The sequence below is a fragment of the Callionymus lyra genome, chromosome 5, assembly GCF_982586985.1.
Source record: "Callionymus lyra chromosome 5, fCalLyr1.hap1.1, whole genome shotgun sequence".
NCBI classification, from domain to species: Eukaryota; Metazoa; Chordata; class Actinopteri; order Syngnathiformes; family Callionymidae; genus Callionymus; species Callionymus lyra.
This window is the reverse complement of record NC_141822.1, coordinates 17,653,699-17,680,223: the sequence shown is the minus strand read 5'-3', so window position 1 is coordinate 17,680,223 and position 26,525 is coordinate 17,653,699. Positions and strand designations below refer to the sequence as shown.

Genomic DNA, 26,525 nt, shown 5'->3' with positions numbered 1-26,525 from the left:
AGCGACTAACCTTAAAGACTAAAGTACCTTCAAACTATCTGGTTATGTCTAAATATTGGAGGAAACTATTTCGTTTTGTTTGTTTAATATCCTCTAGTTGGATGTTTGTAATACATTTTAATTCAAATGCTAGCTTGTTAGCTTCCTTGCCTGATGGGGGGAAAGTATATATAACTTAAATTGTATCAAATAAGGAAAATGAGCCTTTAGAAAAACAACTGTTATTATTTACTTTTAATAAGAGAAAATACAGAATGTTGTATAATTATCCATGAAAATACGTTTAAAAAAAAGAATCATTAATCAGATAATATTTGAACTTTCAAAATTAACAACAATTCATTTTTGATTACAATCAAAATAAAATAATTAACTTTAACATAATTTAGTGTCTTGATAAAAAAGTTAGTTTACATCGTAGTTAAAACAGTTTTAACTACGATGTAATGCCCCTCATATGTCTGTACAATTATGAATCGGTATATTTAGTAAAAACATAACCTACTTTAAGAGGATATTATCTAGAAAACTGGTGTAGTTTCATACTTGTTAACCGAGTTTAGCACATGTAGATCTTTGTATGAGATAATTATGTAAAGTATATGTTATCAGGAACATTAAGAGTAGCAACAATTTCCGTTTATATCCATTAGAGCGAAACAATACATTCCTTTGTCTGGTGTTTTCTGACGGTTGTGTGTGTCGTGTGTGTGTGTCGGTACAGTCGGTGTCCACCTGAGGACCAGATCCTATCGGCCGCAGGAATCTTCATTCTACACATTCCAAACATCTCAGATACGTTCGTGACGCACACATCCTGGATGTTTCCGTTCACACAAGAGTTCCTTATTGGTGCTTTTTGACACGTGAGGGATTTTATTAGGTAACAAGAAAATTATTTTTATTCTCATTTCTCCTTCAAAACGAAAGTTTATCTCATTGATGTCTCTGGGATTCATCTGGATATGGATTGTGGAGATTTTCTGAAAATAATGACTGTGTGTGTGGGATCAGATTGTGTTAAAGACTCAGAAATATCAGTCTAAATGAATTGCTGTGAATGACTGATTTTCCAGTGGTAGAAATGAAGAATTTATTTGTACCCAACAGATCTAGCTAAAAAGGGTTGGAGGGTGAGGTAGGCATTAGCCTGTACCAACACCTGGGTGAGACTGAAACATCTTTTTTATAAAGCAGGTCTGGGCGACCTAGCTATGGGCCCACATCTCGTATACCTCGGCAAAGAAGAACATTTGTAACAACTTTTCAAAACCCAGGGTATGTATAAACCAATTAATAATATCCATAATTCAATAATTGGTATGAATTATAAGCTAGGATTAGGCTCCTCATGGAATTGTACCAGCACTGCCCAAAACCCATCTAGCAAAACTAAAACAATGTTAATTGAAGCCCGGGATAAGTTAGCTTTTGCTCAGAACTGAGTGGTATAAACTGGAAACTATACCATAGTGACTCTAACATAGGGGGTCTTAAACGTGTGGACTGTGATTCTGCGTATTTTTTTTATTTCTTTATAGGTGCAGGCAGAGTAAGGGTCTTACTTTTACTTACTTAATATTGAACTTATTTATAAACATAAATAAATACTACAATTGAACAAAAAAAGGCCACAGAAATCCATAAAACATTAAACAACAATATATAAATCCAATTATTCAGAGACATATAGATAAAGCTGAAAGCCAGTTTACTACGAGACCCTCACTGTCGGTTCATCATATGTTCCATGTTTTCTAAAATGTGTCTTCCAAGAGACTTTGACAATTCTAGCACCTCTTTGGCAGAATAAATCATTGATTAATGGTAAAAATAAAAGTTGTATTTACAACACCGGCAATACAAGTTTCTTTAGATTCTGAAAAACTAAAAGTCTGTGTACGCTTATACACCGGTACGAAAACAATTGAAAAATGTTTATTAAAACTATACAGAAATAAATAATGAAATAACATTGTTATTGTTGCAAATGTCCTGTACTGTATCTACAATTGATTAATATCTCTACTCCACATGTTTAAACTCATGGCACAGGGGCCAAATTGTGGCCTGTTGGATGGTTTGCTCAAAAATCAATGCGCACACACAGGTGACCTGTAAAGATGGATGAAGCTAAAATAAGATAAGATAAGGAATGGAGGTTAAAACAGTCAAACTGAAGTTGAAGGAAAGGAATTTATACTCCCTGTTAAAGACAGTTTGGTTACTGCAAATATCTTTTTGCCTGAATTCAAGAATGATAAAAAAAAAATGGCCTCTTTCTGATAAGTTTAAACCACTTCCTCAGCTCCATCATCTTCAGCCACATGTTTCACCTCATGTTTTTTCAGTTATTTGATCTACTGATCTTGCAGATAGAGAGCGAGTGTTACAATACATCAGAAGGTGTTTTGACTTCATGATCAGCCGCAGCCCTTCATGACTTCACAACATTCTTGGTCGATGTCTCAAGCGTTTTTTTGAATTAATCCGGTTAAGTCTTGTCTGGTCTCGCCTGCTCTCGCCAGCGAGAGCGGGAATAAAATAGCAGAGCAACTGTCTCACTGGTTCCCGGAGAGTGAGACGGGTATCAACAGGCAGATCAGCGTTACGACAGGCCGCCTGACGGAGGGAGAGGTGTGTCTGGAGTGCGGAGGAGGATCTGAGAATGTTTTGAATTCTATCTCACCACCTCACCTAATGACCGTGTGGGCCGTCTCTCATGTCTGCGTCTTCCTCTTCACTTTCCTGTTTTCAGTCGCAGTGACACGGCCGACGAGCCTTCGGACATGAACCTCTACAGGAGCTTTGGGAATCTTATGGAAGTTTGGGTCGCGGAACAAAACTCGCAGCAGGATTCGGGATGGAATAGGAACCAGGATGGGGACTCGGCCACGTCTTCACTGGACATAGGGACGACTCTGAGGACCGATTCCGTGGACTCTGGAGTGGAGACGGCCAGTTCTTCGACGTCTTACCCGGCGACTCCCAGCTCCATGTCGAAGGAGCTGGACGCATTCTTGACCGACAGAGAGGCGGACGGAGCAGACAACCCCGTCTCGCCGCTGGAGTCCCCGCTGCCGTCCTCCTCGTCCTCTCCACATCTGGGTTCTCACGGCAGATCCACGCCGCTGCACCTGAAGGTGGAGCGGGCTCTCCAGAGGACCGACCGGAAACATCCGGGGCCGACCCCGGTGTCGGTGGACGAGGTTCTCAAGAGAAGGCCGTGGTCGTCGGTGCAACAAAAGGGGTCTGCGGCGGAGGTCAAAGGTCAAAGGTCGCAGAGCTTCGCGGTCAAGAGGACGGTGGGCTCGTCGGCGCCGACCAGGCAGACGCCGGACTCGTGCAGGCGCCCGCTGTCCATGATACACGACAGCCAGTTGCTTCAGGTGAGAGCGTGTGAAAGAGGTTTTTTTGGTTTTTGGCTGCTGTTTCAGTTTGAAACTAGTTTCACAGTAACAAGTTTAGTCCTGCACATGCGAGAGAGGAACTTGACTTCAACCGCAGTTGAAAAAAAAACAACTGCTGGCAGGCTTGTCATTACTCACACTCGTGCACCATTGTGCCGCAAACTGTCACAAGTCTTTCTGTGGTCGTAAACCAGTCGGCCCACTCGCGCTCACGAACACCAGAACAAAGCTCTCTTGTGCCTCAGTGGAAAATACCACATGTGATTATTATTTTTTTTTGTCAGGAAGTAAATAAACTTGATAGTGTTAATGTAGTTCAGTGTGGCTTCAGTTTCTGGGTGTGTTTGTAAACTGTAGCTCAGCTTGAATCACTGCCAAAGGTTTGACGCAGCATCTTTCTTATTTAAATTCTATTATTTAAAGGTGGATATTCAGTCTTATTATACTTTTATTTGTTCACAATCTTCACTCGACATAACAAATGTGCCACTGAATTGATCAAACCATCTGTTACTGTAGCAAATACTATAGTTAGGACTGTTTATGTTAATGATATAATAGTAAGAAGCAGCAGCAGGTTCAGGTCCAGACTATTGATCCATGTAAACAACACTATCATTTTCTATTATTATCTTATCTATTCAAAAGCACTTTATTGATTTTTGACATTGATTTATTTAATTTAGTTTTCGGTTGTTAAATCATATTTGTCGTTACCATTGTTCTTATTAGCTTCGTATTTCAATAAAATGTGTGTAAAAATAAGTTTTTCTAGATTAAGAATTAAAATACATATATTTTTTTATGTTTTTTGCGATTAAACTTCTGACAGCTAGATAGCAGCAGTCATTGTGTCTTCCTAATGAAAACAATGAAACCCCGCGAGAACACAGCGATGACTGAGGACGAGAGGATGCAGTCGACTACAGCAGTATTTTGATTAAAAAAAAAATTGAAAGCAGTTATGATTTTGTCAAGAGTCATGCTGTCTGTAAATTCTGCAACAGAGATAAAAAAAATCACACATAAAGTTGAATCTTCTCAAAAATTAATTTTCTAAATTAAATTTTACGTAAAATGACAGTTTTCGTTAATAGACATCAACAAGGGATTGTTTTTGTTTGTTTGTAGACGGACTTATTGTGAGTAAAGTGTGTATTTTTATGTCTAAGTGTAAGTTATATGATTCAACATGACGTAAGTAGCTTTACTTTGATCCTTGTGTTGACACGTGTCCTATCAAAGCAACATTCCACGTTCTCAACTGTGCGTGCAGGAGGTGTGCGAGGAGGAGAACACGGACCTCAGTCCTGCGTTCAGTTACTTGGAGAATGTTTGCCAAATGCTCGAGAGAATTGCCAAAGACCAGATGAGCCTCCGGTCCTCGCAGATCGAGATGGATTCCCTGCAGAGTCACGAAAGCATGCCGGTCAACCAGGTGAGCGTCGTCACATTCTACTCTCTGGCGCTTTCATAACCGGGCCGGCTCAGGAGATTCACACGGTGCCAGAGAAGCGTCAGTGTCATTGATTCAGAGTCTCCTCCAGGCCACACACGCCTATCCCGAGCCTGACCTTCAGGCCTCCGAGGGAGAGTCGGCTGCTTGCCGGAGGCTCCGAACGGAAGGGTTGAACCGAATTGGCAGCGAACCGCAGAGACGCAAACACAACGTTTATGGACACATCCGGAAAAGATCGTCTTCCGACACGAGTGTCGCAACACTTCACCTGCGTGAGTATCGGTTGACGAGCTCAGATCAACCGTTTTTCCATTTTTGCTGAACCGTTTTGGTCAACAGGACGACTGAACACGGACAGTAGAGGGCAGCATCGGAGTAATGTTGACCTCCTGGAGGAGAGAGAAGAGGAGAGCCTGAAAAAAGAGGTAAAACACACAATTCATTTCGACTGATATTTCGGAGTCTTTTAACACAATCTGATCCCACACACACATGTGTAACTCTATCCTCCTGTGAGCAGGTCCCTCACAGAAAGAACTGGAAGTCTAAATTCCTCAGCCTGACAAAAGGAGATTGCAAAGCACTGAAGAGGTGAGACGTTTTGAGTCAGCAGGATTACCGAAATCAGAAACATGCTTCTCCAAGATGGCCGCCGGCCTCCCCCCCACCCCCACCACCTTACACGGCGGTCCAGAAATAACATTCATCTGTTGGTTCCGGCACATTTTCAGTGACTCTCTGTTCTCCGTGAAATGACCTAAATCTGAGTCTTGTATCCAAACAGCCACGGGAGTGTGTCGTCAGAGAGAGTCTCGCCACGGCGGCGGCTGAGCCAGCTGTTCCGGAGGACCAGGAAAACCGTGCCCGCATGAAAGATCCCACTGTGGACGCCATGTCTGGATACATTCTGTGGAAGAGATGAGACCCTCCAGCTCTGAGACTGTGTTTAATACCGTGTACAGATTTTATTTATACTGCAAAAAAAGATGTTTTATTTTATAAAATAACAGAATTGAATACACCGGTTTCTATATGTCAGTGTGAGAGATTGTATCAAGTTTATATAACTACATAGATTAGCTAGTGAAAAGAAAATAAGGGACAAATGTTGCGAAAAATACAAATTCAAAAACTGGTTTTATTTATAAGCTGTTTATACAGTGCATCGATTATAGTGAAAATGTTAATTTAATGGATAATAATAGAGGCAACAATAGCAAATTAATTTCAAAGCTAAAAAGATAATACTTGATTTATTATCTATTTTTTTATTTTTATTTTTATATTATATTTTCTGGATACATTTGTTCTTCTAACACTTTTAAAAATAATTACCAGTATAAACATGTCGTAATACTTTCTGGTTTAATTAGGTCTATTAGAGTTTTACAGTCAGTCTGAAGAACGGTTGATAAATACACAATCTATCTTCACCTAACCTGATGATCTACCTTGATCGGACCATCTGACCCCTAAAATGATTTGGCCCAGATTTAAACTAAACTTTTCTTTGTAAGTTTCACCGCCATTCCACGTACTTGTTTTTCTAATTATTTAGAATCTTGGTTTATTCATTTAAATGTATTCTAACCACATGTTAAACAACACAATATTAATATCTATTGAAAGAAAATACCTTTCTTTAAAAATAGCATAAAAGTTTAGGTGACCAACATTCTATAATGTAACGTGTGATGGTTATATTCTGGTAATCCCCACCTTTAGCGACAACACAAGCAGACTTTTCATCATTATTTAATCTTTATTCACCTAGGTTGGGGGGGTTGACCTCCCCTGGCATTCCCATGTAAAGAGATGTCAATGACAAACACATCCAACCAAACAGGAGGGTGAATAGGATTCCAGTTCATACATAAAATACATGTATTTACTATTTCTTCAACCGGCATCCAGTAGTCCCACACAGTGACCATCTGTGCTATTAAATATATATAGATAACATCTGTGGAGGGATTTGAGGGCTTGTGAAGGGTGGGCTCTGCAGAAAGGTGATAGCTTATTGGCAATAGTGGGTGAGGGGGCAGCAGCGTGAGTCCGGTCGTCGTCCTACATGATGCCGCAGGACGACAGGGGGTTGGCGATCTGGCAGGTGCAGGCCGACTGACAGTACTGACGCACCGTCTGGTAGCAGCTGCGGTCGGCCTCCCCGCCCCACTGCACCGGCCCGTTGGGGTCAGAGGGCAAACGGCTCAGGATGCTGGTGTTGATGGCCAGGGCAGCCAGGCCGTAGTCCGTGAACAGCACCGTCTCGCGCCTGCAGGTGGGGCAGGAGATGAACTTGTACTTGGGACAGGACTCGTAGAGGATCTGCAGGCACTCCTCACACACCGAGTGCAGGCAGGACAGGATGCGAGGACGCTTGCCGGCGAAGTTGTACGTGTGTCCGCAGGTGGGGCAGTCCAGGGGCTCGCAGGGCATGACGGGTCCCGACGAGGAGGACGACGACGAGGAGGAGGAGGTGGAGGAGGAGCGGAGCACGTACTGGTTGACTATCACGTCTTCCATCTTGTAGTGGAATTGGTGGTAGCAGATCTCGTTGGCACTGGTTTTACGCTGTGCAAGGAAGCTGTGCTCCCTGCGGATCAGGGGGACGGGCGAGGGCATCATGGGTCGCGGCGAGCCCGACATGTCCAGCGTCAGGTCGCTGCAGGCTTGGTTGACGATGATCTCGCCCTCGCCGCCGGCCCACGCCACTCTTGGGGGCGGGGCATAGCGGGGCTGGGTGACGGGGACGGGGCACTCTCTGGGGAACTTCTCCGACTGGATGATCTTGACGGTGTCCATCGGAATGGTGACGGGCTTACGCCTGAGGCAGGACATTCGCGAGTTTGTCTTTCTGGAGAGCGGTTGGATCAGGCTTCGGAGCGACGGGTTTCTACAAAGTCAGCCGTTTGACGGGACGTGAGGGCGAATGATGGCCTCCATGTTTCTTCTGACAGCCTGAGGCCTCGGAGGAGCAGAGCTCGAGCACCTTTGCAGCGAGAGTTCACGGATGCTGCAGCAGCTTACGCGTTCCGACCGGTGTTGACGGCTTGAAAGGTAGTTTTCTTCTCGTTTGTTTCTCACGAATGCTGATGGCTTTTTTTTCGACAACTTGGATTCACAGACACGTTAACAAACAGAAGCTCTCACGCGGAGAAACAATGATCAATAATCTCATATGCACATCGATATACACAAACGGTACACGTGAAGTTATCTGCAGTCACAGAGTGCAGGAAGTCCAGGGGAAAAAAAAGAGTCTTATGAGATATCCAGTGGTCCTTTTCGAGATGTTTTTTTTTCAGTGTTTCTTTTGGCTTCGACACCTGCAAGGCTTCCTGTTTTGGCGGTGGTTTTCACTTCCAGTGCACGACAGAAAGTCAACCTCTTTAGCAATGACCCATTTCCAAGGGGTCACTGGTAAGATTGCTGAAGGAGGACTTTTATTTCGAGATGTTAAATGCTTCACAGGGTAGGATTCTTTACTCAAAGGCTCATGGATTCCTTGAGATGAGGGGGGGGGGGCAGCTTTTCAAGCCACAAATGTAGGGAGGAAGTGACGAGTCTGAAGGTTTGCTTCTCTCTTCTGTTAGTGGCTTGAACTACTAATGTGTCTCCTCATCTGGTTCTGTCCATCAACCTGCAGAGAACAAAAGAAAAATGCTTGTGAAATCGTGTTCAAAATTCTATAACAATGAGTATTTGACATCTTTCTTGGTGAGTCTGCGCATATATGGTTGTTTGTCCCTTGAAATGCCAGTTTAGAGAGTCCCCCGCATCATACCCCGGTTAGCTGGGATAGGCCCAAGCCCCCTCTAATGTCTTTAGTAATAAACTATAAAAAATAGATGAATGGAACTTCCATGATGCTAGACCCAATCAAAGTAGATTAATTGTCACGATATGTTGACCTATAAAGATCTCAGTGTTTGAGATAAGATAAGAAAAGGTTACGAGTTTGATCTGTGCAAGTGAACAGACACAGAGAAAATTAAGTTAAATTAAGACTTTAATAATGAAATGACAACATCATACTAGGACTTGTACTTCGTATTTAGTAAATATACGTTAGTTTGGCCCATAACTTAGTCATATAAAGTCACTTGTATAATTGAATTTGTATGTTCTAGACTTAAGTCTTAAGACTTTAAACCTACTTAACATTGGCTTGAATTTTGTTGAGTTTTCAAAAAGATCTAGCAAACCAAAGAACATGTTGAATAAATAATAGCACATTTTCACATTACAGTAAATATATTTAAGTGATTTGATTGTACATTCTGTTATAAAATGACATAAAAGAGACCTTCAAAACTTCTATAAATCCAGATGGCACAGCAACAACAAACTATATTTTCATGTTCCTAAACATTCCTTGAAATAAATTCAGGGGTAAAACAAAAAACTGACTGCAACTTGCAGCTCGACTTTTCACTTCAATACAACTTTGAACTGTAACTGTAACTGAAAGACTTGCTCAATAAGGTGTCAAAATGCACATGAACGCACACACTGGTTGTAACATGTATGCGGTCTTGCTTTTGTCAAGCGTTCCGCTTCCTGTCGCCGCTCTGTGCTGCGTCAGTGAGTCGCTGACATGCGTAGGAACAAGTTACGGAGGCTTGTGTTGTACTGTGTGTGGGCTTTACCAAAAGACACAAGTGTATGGCTGAACAGTTGCAGATAAACCAACAAAAGCTGGCCACGCCAGACGAGGGCGGATGACACATCTATTCATTCTCGGCTGTTGACGGTGATGATTCAGTAGCAGCAGAAAGAAAAGTGAATAGAGGAGGTGACCTAGATGGCAGAGAATGAACACAGAACTTGTCCTAGCTTCTATTTCTGGTTTGTTTATCTTTGCATCATTCTGTGATTTCCTGCCCCCAACCTTTTAACTACACAGACGCACCTAACCAACAAAAGTGCTTTTGGTCGTCACGTGAGGCGGAGCTATTTTGGCGGATATTTGTTCCTCCATATAATCCTCTGTGCTCTTCACAAACACACAGTAAGAGTCATTTAGCAGCTGAGTGAAAGTGTCTCAGCAGCTGAAACCCGACGCCCCAAAATAGCGGCTGACTGCCAATCATCCTGTTTTCTGCACCGCTCGGAGACAGTACTCAGATTTGTCTGGTGCTTTGAACTTTTCGATTCGTCTTATTTGCCTTGAAGCTAAGATGATTAGAACAACGAGATCGACGACATTTTCCATCGGTGTTTTGAGCCCATATACAAGTAGATACAAGATAACGTTTTGCATTCAAGTCATTATTCATGTAGCAGAGATGTTTTTTTTTATTTCTTGCAGAGATTGAAATAAGTTAGTAGTAGGGGTTATCTTAGCTCTGATAATACTGATTCTAATGTATAACAAACTGAAGTAAACTAATGTATAAGATAACAGGAAATATCTTTGTCAAAAAGGTTCAGTGTGTATCAGACTCTAATGCATATTTAAGCTCATACAATCCTTGAAACGTCTATATTCATCCAACAGTGTCTGTATTAAGCATTAGTGTTTGATACGATCTATTAATTAGTTTATACAATTTTAGGTTGTACCTAAAATGCACAACTTAAAGCAATTGTTGGCTGGGTTAGGATTCACCTCTGAATCGAAAACCCTTGCTGTCTTGAAGAGAACCGAGTCTTTCTTGTTTAGGCTTTTCCTTGATTTTCTGGAACTCCTGTTGTGTTATCAGTTTTATCTTGACCTTTAAAGTATATACTTTATTGAATATTGTTTTAATTGTTTAAGCGCTTTGTGACCCTGGTCTAGAAAAGCGCTATACAAATAAAAATGACTTACTTACTTACCTACTTAAACAGTTTGTGGATATAAGTAATGGTGAATGTGAGCTAAGCCAGAAGGCAAACGTCTTCATTCTTAGAGAAGTATTGCTCCTTCTTTCGTGTACAACCTAGGCCAAATGAAAAAGATCAGAGGTCAAAATGCTTTAGGAGTAAGAGGCCTTGGAGATGAGTCCAAGGGTTTGGCCAGAGACTTGGAGTAGAGCCACAGCTTCTGAGACACAGTTGTGCCTGTTGAAATAGATTTGTCGTTTAAAAATGACGTGGTTAGATTATTGTCTTGAGGGGGAAAACTGGTAAAGTCTGCAATTTGTTTAAAGCAGCAACAAACACAAGACTAAGTAATTAATTATTTTTTAATATTAATTTCCTCCAAAATAGCACAACATTTTATTTAAAGAGTGATTATTGAGATAATTATACACTAACTAAAAACTAAATTTGTCTTTATAAATATGAATTAAAGTAAGTTTATTATGTGCAGAGCTTCCTTCTATTTAATAGCTTAATAACTTAAATTCCGAGAAATTCCTCTTTGGCTCGCGAGACGGTCAGGATTACTGCAGCAGGTGGACCATATGTTGCATGAGCTCAAGTTTTTTTGGCAGGATGCTCTTCTTGGCACCGCATTTCAGCAGAGCTTTGGACCGGAATTTTAACCCGGGACCTCTACAGAGAACAGCGGGTGTGAAGCAAAGAGGGAGTGGCGAACACATATTGACAACCTTCTGCTTTCGTTTCTTATTAAACCTTCATCATATTTTTGTGTTAATCCACATCATAGAGCCTCGCCGGGTGCGGCTATCAGACTTTTTAGATCTTTGTATCAGTCCGACCGCAGGGAACCCGGCTCACTCATAACCCGGTCCACAGAGGAATCTTTTGAGGCTTTGAGAGATGAAGCAGCTAAAAATGACTCTCTAATTGGTGCTGATGCTCTGGAAAAGAGCTGATAAAGGATGCAGATCGCCTGCTGATGGGCTCGCTTTGGCGCAGCCCTTTTCCTAACCGACAGTTCTCTGCTGTTACGTAAGAGGCTCATCTTCATCCCGGCGATCGACTAAGAGGGCCGCGGCTCCCTCACATATTTACATTGTGTGTTTACACTCTCTGCTGGGGAATTGTTAGACTAATGAAATCATGGCAGGCATTTGACCTCCAGGAGAAAGACGAACGCAAAACATTCTCACCCTCGGACGACCGACCGATCGATCGCAACAACCCCTTAAATTCCACAGCCGAGGAAAGCGATATCTAGTTTATATTAGGAAAAGGTCAGCCCGAGAGCTGAAGAAATATGTCTAGAATGTTCTTATCTAAAATCCCTCCCTGCACGTTTTCTCTCGCCAGCTATCCCCACCTCTGTGTGAGTCATACCGATCATCGACCTGCTCTCAATGAACACACACTCCCTTTCTGTCGTCCCCCCCCCCGTCCATCCGTCCCATGACCAGTCTTGACCCTGAGAGGACAGAGTCTGCGACTTCACATACCAGCAGCGTGCAGTCAGGTATTCCGACTATGTGGAGCTGAGAGTCCACATTCAGTGGAGGAGAAGCACGGCAGGATCTCGTACTCGTGTCCATTTGATTGCGTAACTTCTGACCCCAGAGGTTCCGAGGACAAATCCCCAGGTTTACCACGGCTTCATCTCTCGTGCCCGTGTTCTTCAAGTGGATTAAATGTTGCATAAATCCATTAAAACGACAGATGGATGCTGCTCTTTTATATTACATTCAAGAACGTGACATAATGTGTACAAACATGTGGATATTTCATGCGTAAAGTATTTTTTAATTAGAATCATTTTCTGATGACATAATAACATGTTTTTATCGTCTTGTAATTCCCTACTTTATAGCGAACACTATCTATTAAATGTATGCCCGTTCATAAGTTTGGTATATTTGTATACACGACCTTGATGTTTCTTATTTTAGCAAGCAGCACATCTTTGTGCGCTCATGCACACGTTCTTCTAAAATGCATGATGGTGGTCTGATGTTGGTCTCCCATGATGCTCAGAGTGCTGCGAGAGTTTGAGAGGAGGCTGTTGTTTTGAATAATTCAGCCCTGCTGTCAGCCACTGTAGGCCATTTTGACTCGCAATTCAAACCAGCCGCACGCTCTTTGTTGTTGCTCTCACGGCAAAACACCGTTGAACCTGAAGATGAACCTTTGCTGTTGATTATTGATCAGCAGGCCTCAGTGACATTTGCTTGATTAAAAGGGAGTGAGGAAATATAAATACACAGATATATCGCAATTTTTTTCTCCATGATACTGTATCTATATTTTTGAGAATTCTATCAATTAATTCATTTATTCTTTTATTTTGCATCATAGTTCATTAATGGTTTATGTTTCAACAAAGTGTGTGTAAATAGTTACATTTTGTACTAACAATTAACATGCAAATATTCAACTGTGTTTGTTCATTTAAACTTCCAGCCGCTGGATGGCGTTCTAAGTTGTTGTACGCTGTATGCATCTTAAGGAACAATAAAATCCAGTGAGATCTTGGCAATGACTGAGGACAAGAGGATACAGTCAACTCCAGCAGTTTTTTTAAAGATGATGATTGAACATGTTTCGGTTTCAAAACAAATTAAATCAGTTACGACTTTGTCAAGAGTCATGTGGTCTGTACATTTTGCAACACCAGAGTCAAGTACTCGACAATACTACACCATATATCCTTGTTCCTAGAGTATCATACTAATTTGTATTGGCCCTTTTTCATGATACTTATGGTATCTTTATGTTCTTGGCAATACACACCTCATTTGAGTAGTGGAATTGGTTTGTTAAAAAAATAAATCTGTTTCATTTACGGTGGAGCTCAGGTGGAAGATGTTAGCAAAAATATTTTGGATGGTGCAAAACGGCGTGAGGGAGGGGTGTGTTCCGGAGCGGACGTTATGCAATCGCAGCATGGTGTGCCCGGCAGCCTCACTGCAGCACAAATGTATGGAGAAGCCTCTGTGTTGCTGACCGATACAGAACATGCAGTTCTGTTCGACTGTCCCTCACCCCTTCCTCCCCCAAAAAACCCACGCTCACCTCCCTACCCCCCCACCCTCATGTCTGTCAGAGCAGACCTGTCTCAAAACATCCTGCACACGGTGACTGTTGTTGTTTACCCTCCTAACAATGTAGTCCATGTGTGTCTGAGCATGTGTCTCCATTCATCACGTCCAGCTAAAATGGAAGTCCATGATGCAACCGCCGTGCAAGTGTCACCGAGACGTCTCCATCCGTGGTTTTGAAGTCTTCGCAAAAACATCTCACCTGGTCGAACGTTACGCACCTGTCTCACCCTCTCACATCAGTTTTACAGCTGAGAATAAAGCAGGGATTATCTTAATTGAGGCGGTGACTCACCAGAGGGAGGATGCTCTCTTTTGTCCATTTCTGTGGCGGCGAAGGGTGGAAAAGATGGAGGAGATGTAAGATGGAGGAAGCAGTGACAAGGTGGACGCATCATGTCTGCTGTGGCCGCGCTCAGCATCGCTCCTTCCTCCTCTCCTCCGCCGGTAGCCTCGTCGTTCACTCTCTCACCCTCGCCTCTTGGTTTCCCAGCTGTAGTGGAGTGTCTTCCTCTTGTATCTTCCTCTCCATCCTTCCTCCTCTCCTCCCGTCGCTCCGAAGCCAGTCGAGAGTGGTGAGACGTCGACGCGGCGGAACCTTCTTTCTCGTCTGAATGTCCTCCTTTCTTTCGATCGGCTCCGTTTCTATGAACAATCTTCTCTCTTTTGTCTGACGTCCTCAGCTGCTGTTCATTCCTCCTCGTTCTTCTCCTCCGTCAGCTCCAGGCAGTGCACCTCACAGTCACACATGCGCAGTGTTTTCACACATTCATGCACACACACACCAACACATACGCTCCCCCCTTCCTCTCTGCTTCTGGCTGCGTCCTTATGAACGAGGCTTGTTTTTTCTGCCCTCCTCTCTCTCCCTCTCTCTCTCTCTCTCGCTCTGCCTCTCTCTTTCTCTATCTCACACACTCCCTCTTCTCTCTCTCGCTGCAGCACACACTGCAGTGCCTCTGCAGGCACCATCACAATTTTTTTTCAAGTTGCTAGAGAAAATAAATTTGCCGGTGAAAAACATTAACGATACTTCCTGCTGACCAACCCCTCATCACACAGATGTACACACACACACAACTTACATACACACATCTGACATACAATCTAGAGTGAAGAAGGGATATGAAGAAAAACCTGTCACCGTAGCTATGAAACAAGCAGCCAGGCACACAGGAAATGCAGGAAGCCGGTTCACGTAGATCTAATCTTCAGAGTGCGACACTGCTGAGGAAGGAAAACGGAACATAAATTCACTCTCATATTTTTCAATCTGGCTGCTGACCATTTCAGGGGAACTGAGGCTTCTTATGAAACACCAGATGGATCAAAGGCCACCTGTGTTTCATTTAACTCTTTATATATTTTCTACATTTTGTCATTTTGTTTACCCAATAATTATTTTAATTTTAAATAACATGGTCCTAAACTTTGCCTTTTTATTCAGTGTTTTGAAACATAGTGTACCACGATTATAGTTTTATGTTAAATAAATCCGGTTCGTGAAATATTGTTGATATTATTTACAAGCTTCATTTCCCTATAAAAATGTACTTCAGATGTTTATTGAACAATGGTTTAGAAAGTCAAACGAATAATCAGATTTAAAAAAAATCCTGACGAAGTTCAAACCTTTTCTATCAAGTCAAACTTAATAAATAGCTAACTTACTCACTCACTTACTTTCATGCCATCAATGTCATACCAAATAAAGTGTTCATTTAGTTTAAAACAGACAATCACAATGATCTAACAAGTACGATAACACTCAGATGTAAGAAAAAAAAGCATGTTTATTTAAAATGGCATTAATGCTAACAGGTATGTTTAAACAGAAGCATCACCACTACTTAATGGACTCTTTACTATTCTTTCTTTCCATTATAAATGTCATTAATGATGACAGATAAAGGGGGCTGGATGAAATCTGGGCCACAAATTGTTCATGCTTTACTTTGGTAATACCTGGCATACTTAATGTATAATAATAATAATAATTGTATTTTTATACCATCTTTTAGACATTTGATGTCACAACATACTTTATTTAGAATACAAACATCAATCGTTTACAAATAGCACAGTACATTTAAAACTGCACAATAGTAATAACAATATGATATAAATCAAGGTAAAACCCATTTATTATTGGTTAATAAAATAACATATAATGTACTGAGTGAAATGAACTAACATCTTTTTTTAAAGAGCATAATAATGATGATAATATATATTTTTAAACAGTATGCATGTTAAGTTTTTTATGTAGAGTTAAACTCAGTGACTTTGAATCATTTTAAATACTTTTTTCACTGCTCATGTTGACGTAAGACAGAATAAATAGTTAAAAACAAAATGTAATGCTGACAATCTAAAGTGAGTTAAATAAGGCTGATGTTACAACAACGTTTTAGTGATGAAAGCCAGAACAATGTACATTGAGGAGGTGAGTATTATTACGTTGTCAATAAATGTATTAGTTAAACCTACCATTTATCCGGCGATAGATGTGACTGTAACTTCAGTATTGTTCGAGTCAACCCTGGGAAAAGATTCAAGTTTAGCTAACTTATGCTAACGCTTAGCTGCCGTCACGTGGGACTTATTAAATGAACCCACGAAGAAGAAATGTTAACTCTGCTAACAATACACACAGTAGTTCATGCAGATTCATGCTATTGCTCAAAAATGAAGAAATATACATGTTTTCACCGGTAACGAGCAAAAGAAAAAGGAGTGACTCACCATGTGTTTCTGTCTCCCCCCAAAAAAGTCAGAAAGGTAACCAAAACAGCACAGGTAAGCTAACGTTAGCTTTCGACAAGTTTAAGCTAAAGCTATGGTTTGTTTTGACATAAATCATAATTTAAAAAAAACAAAACACTATGATAAAGAGCAAGCGTATTGTATTTAACGTACCACACGTTAAAACATATATTTTATGAATGTTGTTTTAATAAGTACATTATTAATTAAATAGTATAATAAACCAACCTTCAGCCTCTGTTTTTCTTCTCATTTCACTCTTTATTTGACAGTGTACACATTATTTTGGACGGGAAAGCCGTTTGGATCGAACCGGTTGAACAGGTAAATACAAGCATTTTCATTTCCATCGAGGTCATGTTAAATTTCTCCAACGCAATAATAGCCAATAAGGAAGCGTCATGAGATAAAAAGGAAACACGTGGCTGATCAGTGTCATTGATAAGGTTCACAAAATTACATTTAACAACTGCTCCTGTAATTTATAAATGTTCTTCCTGTACGTTGCTTTCATATAGATACATAAAACATATTAAAAAACATTATTTACTCTGCTACTTTTGTCTACCCATTCTCTTCATATGAACAAAACAATTAATTGTTTTGGCATTTAAACTACATGGTTATGTTAAGCATACAGGATCACCGAGGAAGTTAACCATAGAAACCATGGAAGAAAACAGCAACGGTCAGAAGGATTAAAGCATTTGCATTGACGATATTCCTCCATAGTGGAATCTCTGAGGTGTCTGTGAGCTTTTCTTTCATGGCAGCCTCCTCCTCTTTGGTCGGCTTTGGTCCCTTCGACTGCTCCAGACCACAGAAGCACATCAGTGCCTTTTTGAAGCAATTTGGTTCCGTATCGGGTTCTGTGATTTCAACAAAAGAATTAACAATCAAATATATTCATTGTATTTCTTGACATGTTGCAGCTACAAGAGGAACATCTTGCAAATGTGAAAATCATTTTTTCACATTTAGATTTAAATGTTCATGTTTAATAATTGATAGTGTTAATAAGACATAATAAGAAGAAAAATGTCAAGACAAATGTTCACCACTAGATGTCATTAAAGAGACAAGTATCGAGCGCATCCTCCACATATATAGACCAAACTTCTTAGTTACACCTTCATCATGTTTTTGACATTTGTTTGTTGGATTAATAGTAAGCTTTAATCTAACGTTTATAATCTGTGGATTCTTAAAACTGGTTACCTTCAGTCTCCATTGTATCGTTGTCAGCTACCCAGTCATCTTTTTCAAGATCCTCCCGCTCTTCAGTTGCGTTCCTCAAGCTCCAACATAATCTGTACAGCTAGACAAAGATATCCAGACACATACGTTTCATATTCACGCTACAGAATCTGCCCATGACATTTATAACCTCTGCTGCGCCTCAGATACTTACGTATTTGTCAGGTATAGGTTTGGTAATGAGAGAGATTCCAACGATGAGTATACACGAGATAGTGAAGAGGATCATGGCGAAGTAGAGATAGTGAACTCCACAAATAATCGTCGGGCACTCGCTTGGCTCTACGCAGCTCCCGGTCCCGAAAACAAACTCCGCGATCATCCTGGAAAGGCCGATGACTAGACCTATGGTGAGGCCATAGAACGCACCCTGTAGATCGAGAGACTATCGGTTAGTGTGCTTGTATTGGTCATGTGATACATAAAGTAAAAAATAATCCTGGCAACTTGTGTTAATAAAAAAAACACTAGATGGCAACACCTACTGAGAGAAACCACTTATCTACCTTTGTTTTTGTGTCATGATAATGGTTTAAGATTTACCTGTAACTTTATTCATTTTCTGTTGTATTATCTGCAACAATGTTGAGTCTAAAATAATGACAACATTAAGTCGGTTGATGGGAAATAAGGTTGGTGACCCGTGATGAACAATATTTACCAAAAAGAGATGTTAAAAACTGTTCGTCTTTCCTGTCTGTGACACCTTTGGTTTGGCACAAGGCGCAGCTTTTATACAACAAGGAAACTAACAAGAGACTTTGAACTGTAATAACGCAGGTCAATAATGATCTTGATCGCAGAGATGCTCTCTAATGTAGTCGACCATGTGGCTCAGTTAAAAGCATGAAACTTTGTATTGTAACACGACGCGATTATTCATTTAAAATCATGCCCGATTCTGTGCATCGTGTTGGTTATAGACTTGTTTTGAAGGAACAATATTGTCATTTTTTTTGCATTCTTTTTTTTCCCCATTTTTTTTATACCGTTATTTTTACTCTCTGGCTATTATTTTAATTATTATTTTAAATTTACAGTATCGCAGTACCATCATCCTGACGTTACAGCGAGAAACACTATTTGAAATCTGATGTATTAGGCCTTAAAATTAAGATCATTTAGATTTAAATCCTCTGGATTTGCTCACTTATACAGATGTTTTTTCAAATGAAGTTGACATTTTTTTATTCTTTTGCACTTTTCTTTCTTATCACAAGCCATTTTTCCAGTATGTTATGACATTATGAGTATATTTATCATTATAATTAAATATGTTTGAGATTGAGGTTTATAACAACAAAGTTTAGACCAAAACAAACGAGAGTTCATACTAACATACAATAAATGTAAATTCTACAATAAAATCCTCTCTTCTACCTCTGATCTCTTTATATTAATATCTTTATTATACCCTTTTGCAATATAAGATTAAATATATACTCACACTCTCATTCACGCGTTTGCAGAAGATAGCGAGAATAAAGACGGCGGCCACAGGCGGGGTGAGGTAACCAGTGATGGCCTGGATGTAGTCAAAGAGCTGGCCGCTCTGCGCAGACTGGACCATTGGAATCCAAGCGATGCTCACACCGATCAAAAACAAAATGAAGACCCTGCAGAAGTCAACAAGTCGTGTTAGTGGAGACGTTATCCGTAACATAGATCATTTCTCAGCTCATTAATTTTGACCTTCCAGCAATCATAAGTTCCTTTTCGCTAGCTCTGTTGCGGATTTTAGTATAAATGTCCATGGTGAAGAGAGTGCTGGCACTGTTGAAGATGGAGGTGAGCGAGCTCATCAGAGAGGCCAACATCACGGACAACATGAGACCACGCAGGCCTGAAATATCAGAGGTGATCAACTTTCATATATTCTTGTTCTAATGTCAGCCACTCACCGTTAGGCATGAGATCGACCACCAGTTTAGGGTAAGCGATGTTGGTGCAGCCCACTCGAGCACCGCAGTGTTTAAAACACTCGTCCGGGTCCACACAAGCGATCACATCTGGAAGTTGATGAGCAGCATATTAGGGGTCGATGAGGTTCAACACATGTTATCATTGAGGAAACTTTGGGTCTACTTTACCGGGGTAGAGGATCCGACTGATCATGCCAGGGAATACAATAATAAACATGGGAAACAGCTTGAGGTAACCACACAAGATGCAACCAGCCTTGACATGCGACAGATTCTTTGCTGAAAGACAACGCTGGACTATCACCTACAACATAATAGAGACCCTGAAGTTAGACCAACTTGTTTTTTCATTTGTTTGCAGCAACAGAAAACACACAGATTAATATTTGTACTTTAATAGAGTGATCCCTAATCATACCGCGGTACAAACTTTCGCGACCACCTTACATATGGTGCCATGACCTCCCATGATGCCTTTCTTCACACTGCTCTATTTAGTGAAAGTTCATTGGTCTAAAAAATACTGTTTTTAATATATGCTATATCAAAAGTGACTGCCAGCTGTGATCGGTTGGCTGGGCGGCAAAGCATTATGTGAGCTCTTCATGTCACATTCTGATCTGGTTTTTAAGGAGGGATGGTCCTCCATATGCAATGTTGAGTACAAAATAAATCTTTCTACATTTTTATTATCAATTACTTTGCAGATGTTGTTCAATTCGACTAGGGTTTCCGAATGTAACCCCCGCAATAAAGGAGGGACCGATGTAAACCCCTTAACAACTGCTCCTACTCAAAAGGTCCCACCTCCCTAAAATCTATAGAAAATATGTATCTCTTATAACTCAAAATGAAGGTCCTTATGTGCCAGTGTCCTCAGACTTGTAACATTATGGTAGTAGCGAACAATAATAAACCCATTTTTCTTCAAACAATTTAGGTCATGAAACAAGAGCCCAGTTTGTAGCAGACAATATTGTTGTTTTTTTCACCTACTTCCTCCACACAACCAGGAAATCTCTCTCTATGCCAAATCTTAAAACTACATTTCATTTACGCTAATGTTGTTTGAAGAGCCTGCTTTACTCTTACTCTGGTTATACTGGACAATTCTCAACTGGAGACTTCCTTGTTTGTTTTAACCTTTGCATAGCCTGGAAATGCATGATAGTGCTTCACTTAATCTTATCAGTGTGTCCCTGAGTGCATCCACGTCTAAATAAGAGCCTGTTTGTATTCTTGCAGCTGACTAGTTTCATCCTCAGAATGCTCTTAACGTGTCGTCCGAGATAAGGGTTATTGACATTTTGAGTAAATACACAACTAGAAAAACACTAAGGCAGAACAGACTCCCGCCAAGTTTGTTTGGTTCCATATTGTTGTCCCACATTGATTTCCTCTTTAAGATGATAGAACTCCTGACGTCTTATTGAAATCATTAATTTTAAAATATAGTCAATCTTCAAAGCTCTGTGGCGTTTAAAACACACACATTTAGCACAGTAAGGAAGAAGAAATCCTTTAAAAGATTTACGTCTCCACATGGTAATCTATAACACCACCAAATTATCGTTTTTTTACCTATTATTTACATTTTCTGACATATACATATTTTTTTTCTGTTTATGGAGTTATTTTCTTCCAACAGACAAGACTGACAATCACATCAACTTCTTAGTAGGCATTCATTTGGCTGACCTGATCGGTGCACCAGTACCAGACGGCTTGAATAGTGAGTCCAAACACCAGACCGGGCCATGGCAGGTCCCCAGTTATGGGGTCTCTGAAGATATGGAAGGAGTCTGCTCGTGGCTCGTAGCAATTTTCCGTGATGTTGCCCGTCACAGACGGGACTGCGTTCATGTAAAGCTCCTGGAAGTTCTCGTACCCGCCGACCTCAGTGAAGGCTTTCATAGTGTGACAGTGAAGTAAAAAAAAGATTAGTCTCAGACCACTTGAGAACATAGAAAGTAAATGAGGCAAGTTAAATGGGAAAATGATGACACAGAGTATATTAAGAAATTGAGAATCTCCTTGAATCAAATGTTTAGATGATGATAAACTATTTACATTTGTTTTCCTCTTATTTAAGTAATAAACGATAAAATGAAAACAGCACATGCCACTTCTTCACATTTTAAACAATGTATTGTAAGTGTCAAACTTCATGTTATGAGTTGAAAGAAATGACCATTAACTGACCCTACATTTAACAACATAACATAAAAGCCAGAAACCAAAAATGTGTTTTGAAAAGGAATTCCAAACAAAGGAGTGAACGCAGCCACTCTCATCTCCTCAGGCTGACTCGTCCAAAGTCAATTCAGCCTAATAAAAAAAGCACAGTCTCCCTTTTGATCTGAGGCACACATTAGAACAGGAGGAACCCGCCCGAGGATGTGATTCAGTGAGCCGGCTCGTATGTGGTCCGCATTCCACTGATTTACAGTAACCCTTGTTTCTTCAGTTCTTTTTAGTATAATGGTACAACGGTACATTTGTTTGGGCAAATATAATGATAACAAGTATCATATTTTGATGTGTTTTAAAATAACCACTTAATTTCTTAGAGCAACAGTGATATTGCATTACCATTTTAAGAAGGGAGACCTAATGTTTTTTTTCTGATTGTACAGTAGCTTGGTGCCCAAGGACACCATTTTTAACCATTTTAGAAGGGCAACTAATGTGTTGATTTAAGTGTATCTGTAATAGATCTTGGACTCTTTTGTCATCAGTATGTGTCTGTTTGTACAAAACTCTTTTTTAATTCAAATTTTGACAGTAGAAAATGTGCTTAAGCCCCGCCCAATGAACACATTTTACTTGAGATGAAACATTGTTTACCATAACCATGCCCACTCTGCTGTGATTTGTCAGGCATAGAGGTTTGTCACCAAGTGTCATCAATCCCGGAAGTCTCCAGCTCCTAGTGACTCGTTGTATAAACAAAGCGGGCGTGATAACAGCTGGTTGTAGAAGTGAAGACCATTATTTCGTAATAATGGGCTCTGCTCTCGTAACCTCTCGTTCGCCAAGATTTCAGACGGGGGAGAACTTTCTAAAGTAATAACTTCAAAATGGGGCAACGTCACGATGGGTGACTTACTGCATCTTGGAGAGGAAGAGCTAGTATTAGTTGCCCTTTAAATAATTTTGACAAGATAAAAATATAATTTTTTTGGCGGGGGGGAATTGTTTTAAAATAAAGGATTTTTAGTTACTGACATGTTATGAATATCGAGTAACGCATAGGATTGTGTCTTTTATTGTTGTGGCGTTAAAGGTTTTGCTGAAGAGAAGAGGAGTTTTCAAGGTGGAAGACAATGATTTCTTTTTTTTTATTTATTGGGAGGTGCATTGAAAAGCTTTTACAAAACTGATCCAAAAAATTTAGACCGATCAGGAGCTTGGCTTAAGACAATGTTTAGAAGGTTCCTTACTTACCAAATCCCATGAGAATGAACGATCCAACAACCATGATTATGGTCTGCAGGGTATCGGTGTAGATGACAGCAGCAAGTCCCCCTAGAAACCCACATTTTCAGATAATAACATTAAAATTGGTTAAAATCCCGCTTATAAAAATAAATAATGTTTTAATTTCACGTGAAGAGTTGTTCTACTCCCCTGGTGTGACTTGACCTTTGTGTCATAATCAGAGCTTTGCTAAAGTCAGTTTAAAGGTACTTGGTTACAAAATGGCAACAGAAGGACAGCTCCAGCTTATCACGCTTTATGGGTTATTAACCACAATAACACGCCACTGAAAGGCTGGCCTCTACATGTCCACATGACAACACATGACAAGACTTTACCCCCAACCTTAACAAGAGATAAATCACGCTTCAGTGGTTTATTGGCAATACACTGATTTATGGGCGTGAGCCGAGGGACAAATCTAAACATCGCACCCACCTGTGACGGTGTAGAGCGCCGTGATCAGAAGAAGTAGGATGACGGCAAGATAGATGTTCAAGCCCAGAGCCTGGTTGATGAAAATGGCCCCGGAGAACAAATCTGCCTGGAGAGACGGACAGAGAGTCAGTGACGTATCTCACGAGATGAACGTTTGTGTTTCAGGCACTTACAGAGATTTTGGTGAAGACGTACAGGAAGAGGGACAAGACGGAGAGATAGATACGAATACGCTGCCCCCCGAACCTCTTCTTCAAGTACTCGGGCATGGTGACCACCTTGTCACGCACAAGTAAGAGAAAGTGTCACCTTCAGTAAAACTTTGAAATGATTCATCTTCAATCTATGACTTGACTAATGCGTACCCCGGCTTTGATGTAAATGGGCACAAACAGCCAACCGAGGATCACAACCACGACAAGAGCCTGGAACACACACACATCAAGAACTACATTTTATGCATTTTTTGGGGGGGAAAGTAAACAGATTTTCAGCTTTTAAAGAAGATTTTACTCACGTTCCATTCAAATCCACCGGTGGCTATTCCAGATGCAGCAGCAGTGCCTGCAATGCCTACAAAGTGTCCGCTGCCAATGTTGCTGGCAAAGAGAGACGCACCGATCTGAGAAGGAAAAAACAAAACGCATCATTAACACAATTTTACTTAAAATCATTATTTTACAAAGTTGTTGTTTTTCTCTACAATCCCTTCTTTAAGCTTTAATGTCTTCGAATTTGCAAATTCTAATAATTATGTGGAGAGATTTCCCCATTTTTTAATATTCATCACTGAATTCATGCGTTGCCTTAATTTGTTACATAGTAACAAGTATTGATTTCTGATTTCTTGGCAGCAAGCCAAAACGATTTAGTCAATTAGGCTTTATTAGGAATTCTGTTTAGGGCTTTATTTATGGATTTTTATCAATAACTTATCATAGAAATTGTAGCATTGCGTAAACGATAAGGAAGAAAAAATGATAACGTACAAGGAGTTGAAGATAAGAGTGTGACTTAATATTCTTCAAATTGGTTTTAACTTAAGACTTTGTTGAATAGACTCATCAATAATTAAAAAATGATGGAATTTTTAAAAGTTACACATGAGGTTGAATTATTGTTTTACGACTACAGTTAGTTATAAATGTTTAAGATACTTTAAGATTATTTTAGCAAATGTAATCTGCAATATATAAATATGATTACATATTATTATTTGAATTCTGGTTATCAGACTTGAACTCATCTTGTATTTCTAGGTATATCAATGGGATGTCATTGAAATGATAAGAAGTGTTTGTTTATCTAACTGAGTAGTTGAGTACCCACCGGCCACCAGACCATACTGCGCCCCGCCAGGAAGAAACCACCTACTGTGGATCGGTTTGTCCGCACCATAGCCTGCAACATATGGGATATTATTACAATGACATTTCTTCGTATAGAAGTTCAAAGTTCAGAAGTCACAATTAGTTAAATTCCACTGTAAGCAGAAGAAGAGTTATATCCTGCAACGGTGTTGGTTTAAGGTGTTAAATATTCACAGGAGAGACAATGGTCAACAGAGAGCAGGAATACTCACCCATACTCCGACCGCCAAGACCAGGATGAAGTAAATCACAATAACTGATATATCGGCGGCGTTATTAATGGCCAGATCATCACCTGCGGAGCCATTCCGCATTTGCCCCATACGAAAGTGACCCGCCATTTTCCTCTGAGGGCGACAGGAGGACCGGAGTGAGCGAGTCACCTGCAGGCACACTTTTGTAGATGGGGGAGGAGAGAGTGGGGGAGGCAGGTGTAGGTCTGTACGTTCTTGTGAATTATAGGGCGGGCTTAAGTATATGATTGTGTTCCTCCTAAATTCATAAACAAGTGCGTCAATAAAAGCGGCTTAAAATACACATTTGAAATTAATGATCAACAAAGAAGGAAATGTGTTTGGAATAAATATTTAACTGACTGAAGCGGTTCAATATTCAGCTTTAATGAGTTCAATGTATGAGCAAAATGTAACTCTAATTCCTCACGTTCTTATTTCAAATAAAAAAAAAACAGTGTTCATGTAACAAGTCCACAGTTTTTATACCTGACATTGTAATAGGTGTACCGTGATAAAGTTTATAACCGATAACTTATCTTGAAGGAAAGAGAATCGTCAGGGAAACAACAATGAATTATAAAGTGATTTTCACAAGGAAATAATTGCAGTTGCTTCCTGTAAGTCTCATTTCGGCTGAGCCTGCCAACAACACATGCTCTGGTGTGAAAACAAGTGAGATTCTCTGTTAATTATTAGTCTTTCGACAGCGTCGACATTTTTCACTCACACATTAATCACTGCTTAAATGTGTGGGTTTTAAAGGAGAAAATAATAGTTATACAAATAATATTAGCTTATTTTTGTACTTCAGAATCTCAATCTGCTAAAGTCCCTTTTAAAAAATGAACAACCATTATCTTTTTTTTAAATAGTAATTATTAGGATGTTGTTTAGACTCTTGGTTACCGGTCTAGGGTAGAAGATGCGAATAAATCCTTTTAAGGATTCATCATTTTTATACATATTTAAATAAGTATTTGATTGATGGCCTTCTGGTGTCTGAACTAACGTTTTTCACAGGTTTTTAAACGATAGTTGCATCTCCAAAGAATGGAGTATTTGAAAACAGTTGGTATGCTTGTGTCCCAAATCCCTTCTTAATTAAAATGGAAGCTGTTGTTTAACATCACAAAAACGCAATAGCTAAACAATACTACCAGCAACCACTAGATGTCTTCACAGGACAGAGACTTTCTCTCGCAGCTCAGCCTCTGGTAATCTCTAACCATGTGTACTCATCTGTCCTAAAATGACAGACTGTTGTCATTGGCCGGGAGCTGC

The 26,525-nt window shown here is 40.2% G+C and overlaps 3 protein-coding genes across 4 annotated transcripts; 1 reads left to right on the top strand and 2 right to left on the bottom strand.

The window, feature by feature from the left end:
* The first annotated feature begins 581 nt into the window (after window positions 1-581).
* Window positions 582-5,907, top strand: LOC148079623 (uncharacterized). 2 transcript variants are annotated; one of them, XM_087791244.1, is made up of 7 exons: window positions 582-2,637; window positions 2,759-3,389; window positions 4,687-4,848; window positions 4,958-5,141; window positions 5,209-5,294; window positions 5,390-5,460; window positions 5,654-5,907. In XM_087791244.1, the coding sequence occupies exons 2-7, from the start codon at window positions 2,790-2,792 to the stop codon at window positions 5,739-5,741; spliced, it is 1,191 nt and encodes a 396-aa protein (XP_087647370.1). In that variant the 5' UTR covers window positions 582-2,637; window positions 2,759-2,789; the 3' UTR covers window positions 5,742-5,907. The 2 variants fall into 2 exon arrangements, with proteins under 2 accessions (XP_087647370.1, XP_087647369.1); XM_087791243.1 differs by having other exon boundaries at window positions 582-3,389.
* Window positions 5,908-6,611: 704 nt separating this feature from the next.
* rnf208 (ring finger protein 208) lies at window positions 6,612-14,646 on the bottom strand. The gene is made up of 2 exons (XM_087791242.1): window positions 14,071-14,646; window positions 6,612-8,512 (listed from the first exon to the last, which is right to left on the bottom strand). Exon 2 carries the CDS (start codon window positions 7,708-7,710, stop codon window positions 6,937-6,939), a length of 774 nt encoding a protein of 257 aa, XP_087647368.1. The 5' UTR covers window positions 7,711-8,512; window positions 14,071-14,646; the 3' UTR covers window positions 6,612-6,936.
* A 2,139-nt stretch (window positions 14,647-16,785) lies between these two features.
* Window positions 16,786-25,373, bottom strand: slc5a1 (solute carrier family 5 member 1). The gene is made up of 15 exons (XM_087791240.1): window positions 25,221-25,373; window positions 24,968-25,039; window positions 24,156-24,260; window positions 24,004-24,063; window positions 23,812-23,916; window positions 23,639-23,744; window positions 23,168-23,248; window positions 21,419-21,627; window positions 19,889-20,024; window positions 19,700-19,807; window positions 19,491-19,641; window positions 19,246-19,414; window positions 17,953-18,168; window positions 17,760-17,859; window positions 16,786-17,410 (listed from the first exon to the last, which is right to left on the bottom strand). Exons 1-15 carry the CDS (start codon window positions 25,347-25,349, stop codon window positions 17,196-17,198), a joined length of 1,962 nt encoding a protein of 653 aa, XP_087647366.1. The 5' UTR covers window positions 25,350-25,373; the 3' UTR covers window positions 16,786-17,195.
* Window positions 25,374-26,525: the final 1,152 nt, after the last annotated feature.

What these genes read in the sequence shown, in the direction of transcription:
- LOC148079623 (XM_087791244.1), top strand. Translation starts at nt 2,790, where the DNA reads ATGAACCTCTACAGGAGCTTTGGGAATCTTATGGAAGTTTGGGTCGCG. An exon ending in ACGACAGCCAGTTGCTTCAG is followed by an intron (nt 3,390 to 4,686) that starts GTGAGAGCGTGT and finishes CTGTGCGTGCAG; the next exon opens with GAGGTGTGCGAGGAGGAGAA. An exon ending in GATTGCAAAGCACTGAAGAG is followed by an intron (nt 5,461 to 5,653) that starts GTGAGACGTTTT and finishes GTATCCAAACAG; the next exon opens with CCACGGGAGTGTGTCGTCAG.
- rnf208 (XM_087791242.1), bottom strand. Translation starts at nt 7,710, where the DNA reads ATGTCCTGCCTCAGGCGTAAGCCCGTCACCATTCCGATGGACACCGTC.
- slc5a1 (XM_087791240.1), bottom strand. Translation starts at nt 25,349, where the DNA reads ATGGCGGGTCACTTTCGTATGGGGCAAATGCGGAATGGCTCCGCAGGT. An exon ending in GAACTTATGATTGCTGGAAG is followed by an intron (nt 19,415 to 19,490) that starts GTCAAAATTAAT and finishes TGACTTCTGCAG; the next exon opens with GGTCTTCATTTTGTTTTTGA. An exon ending in AACCTATACCTGACAAATAC is followed by an intron (nt 17,860 to 17,952) that starts GTAAGTATCTGA and finishes ATCTTTGTCTAG; the next exon opens with CTGTACAGATTATGTTGGAG.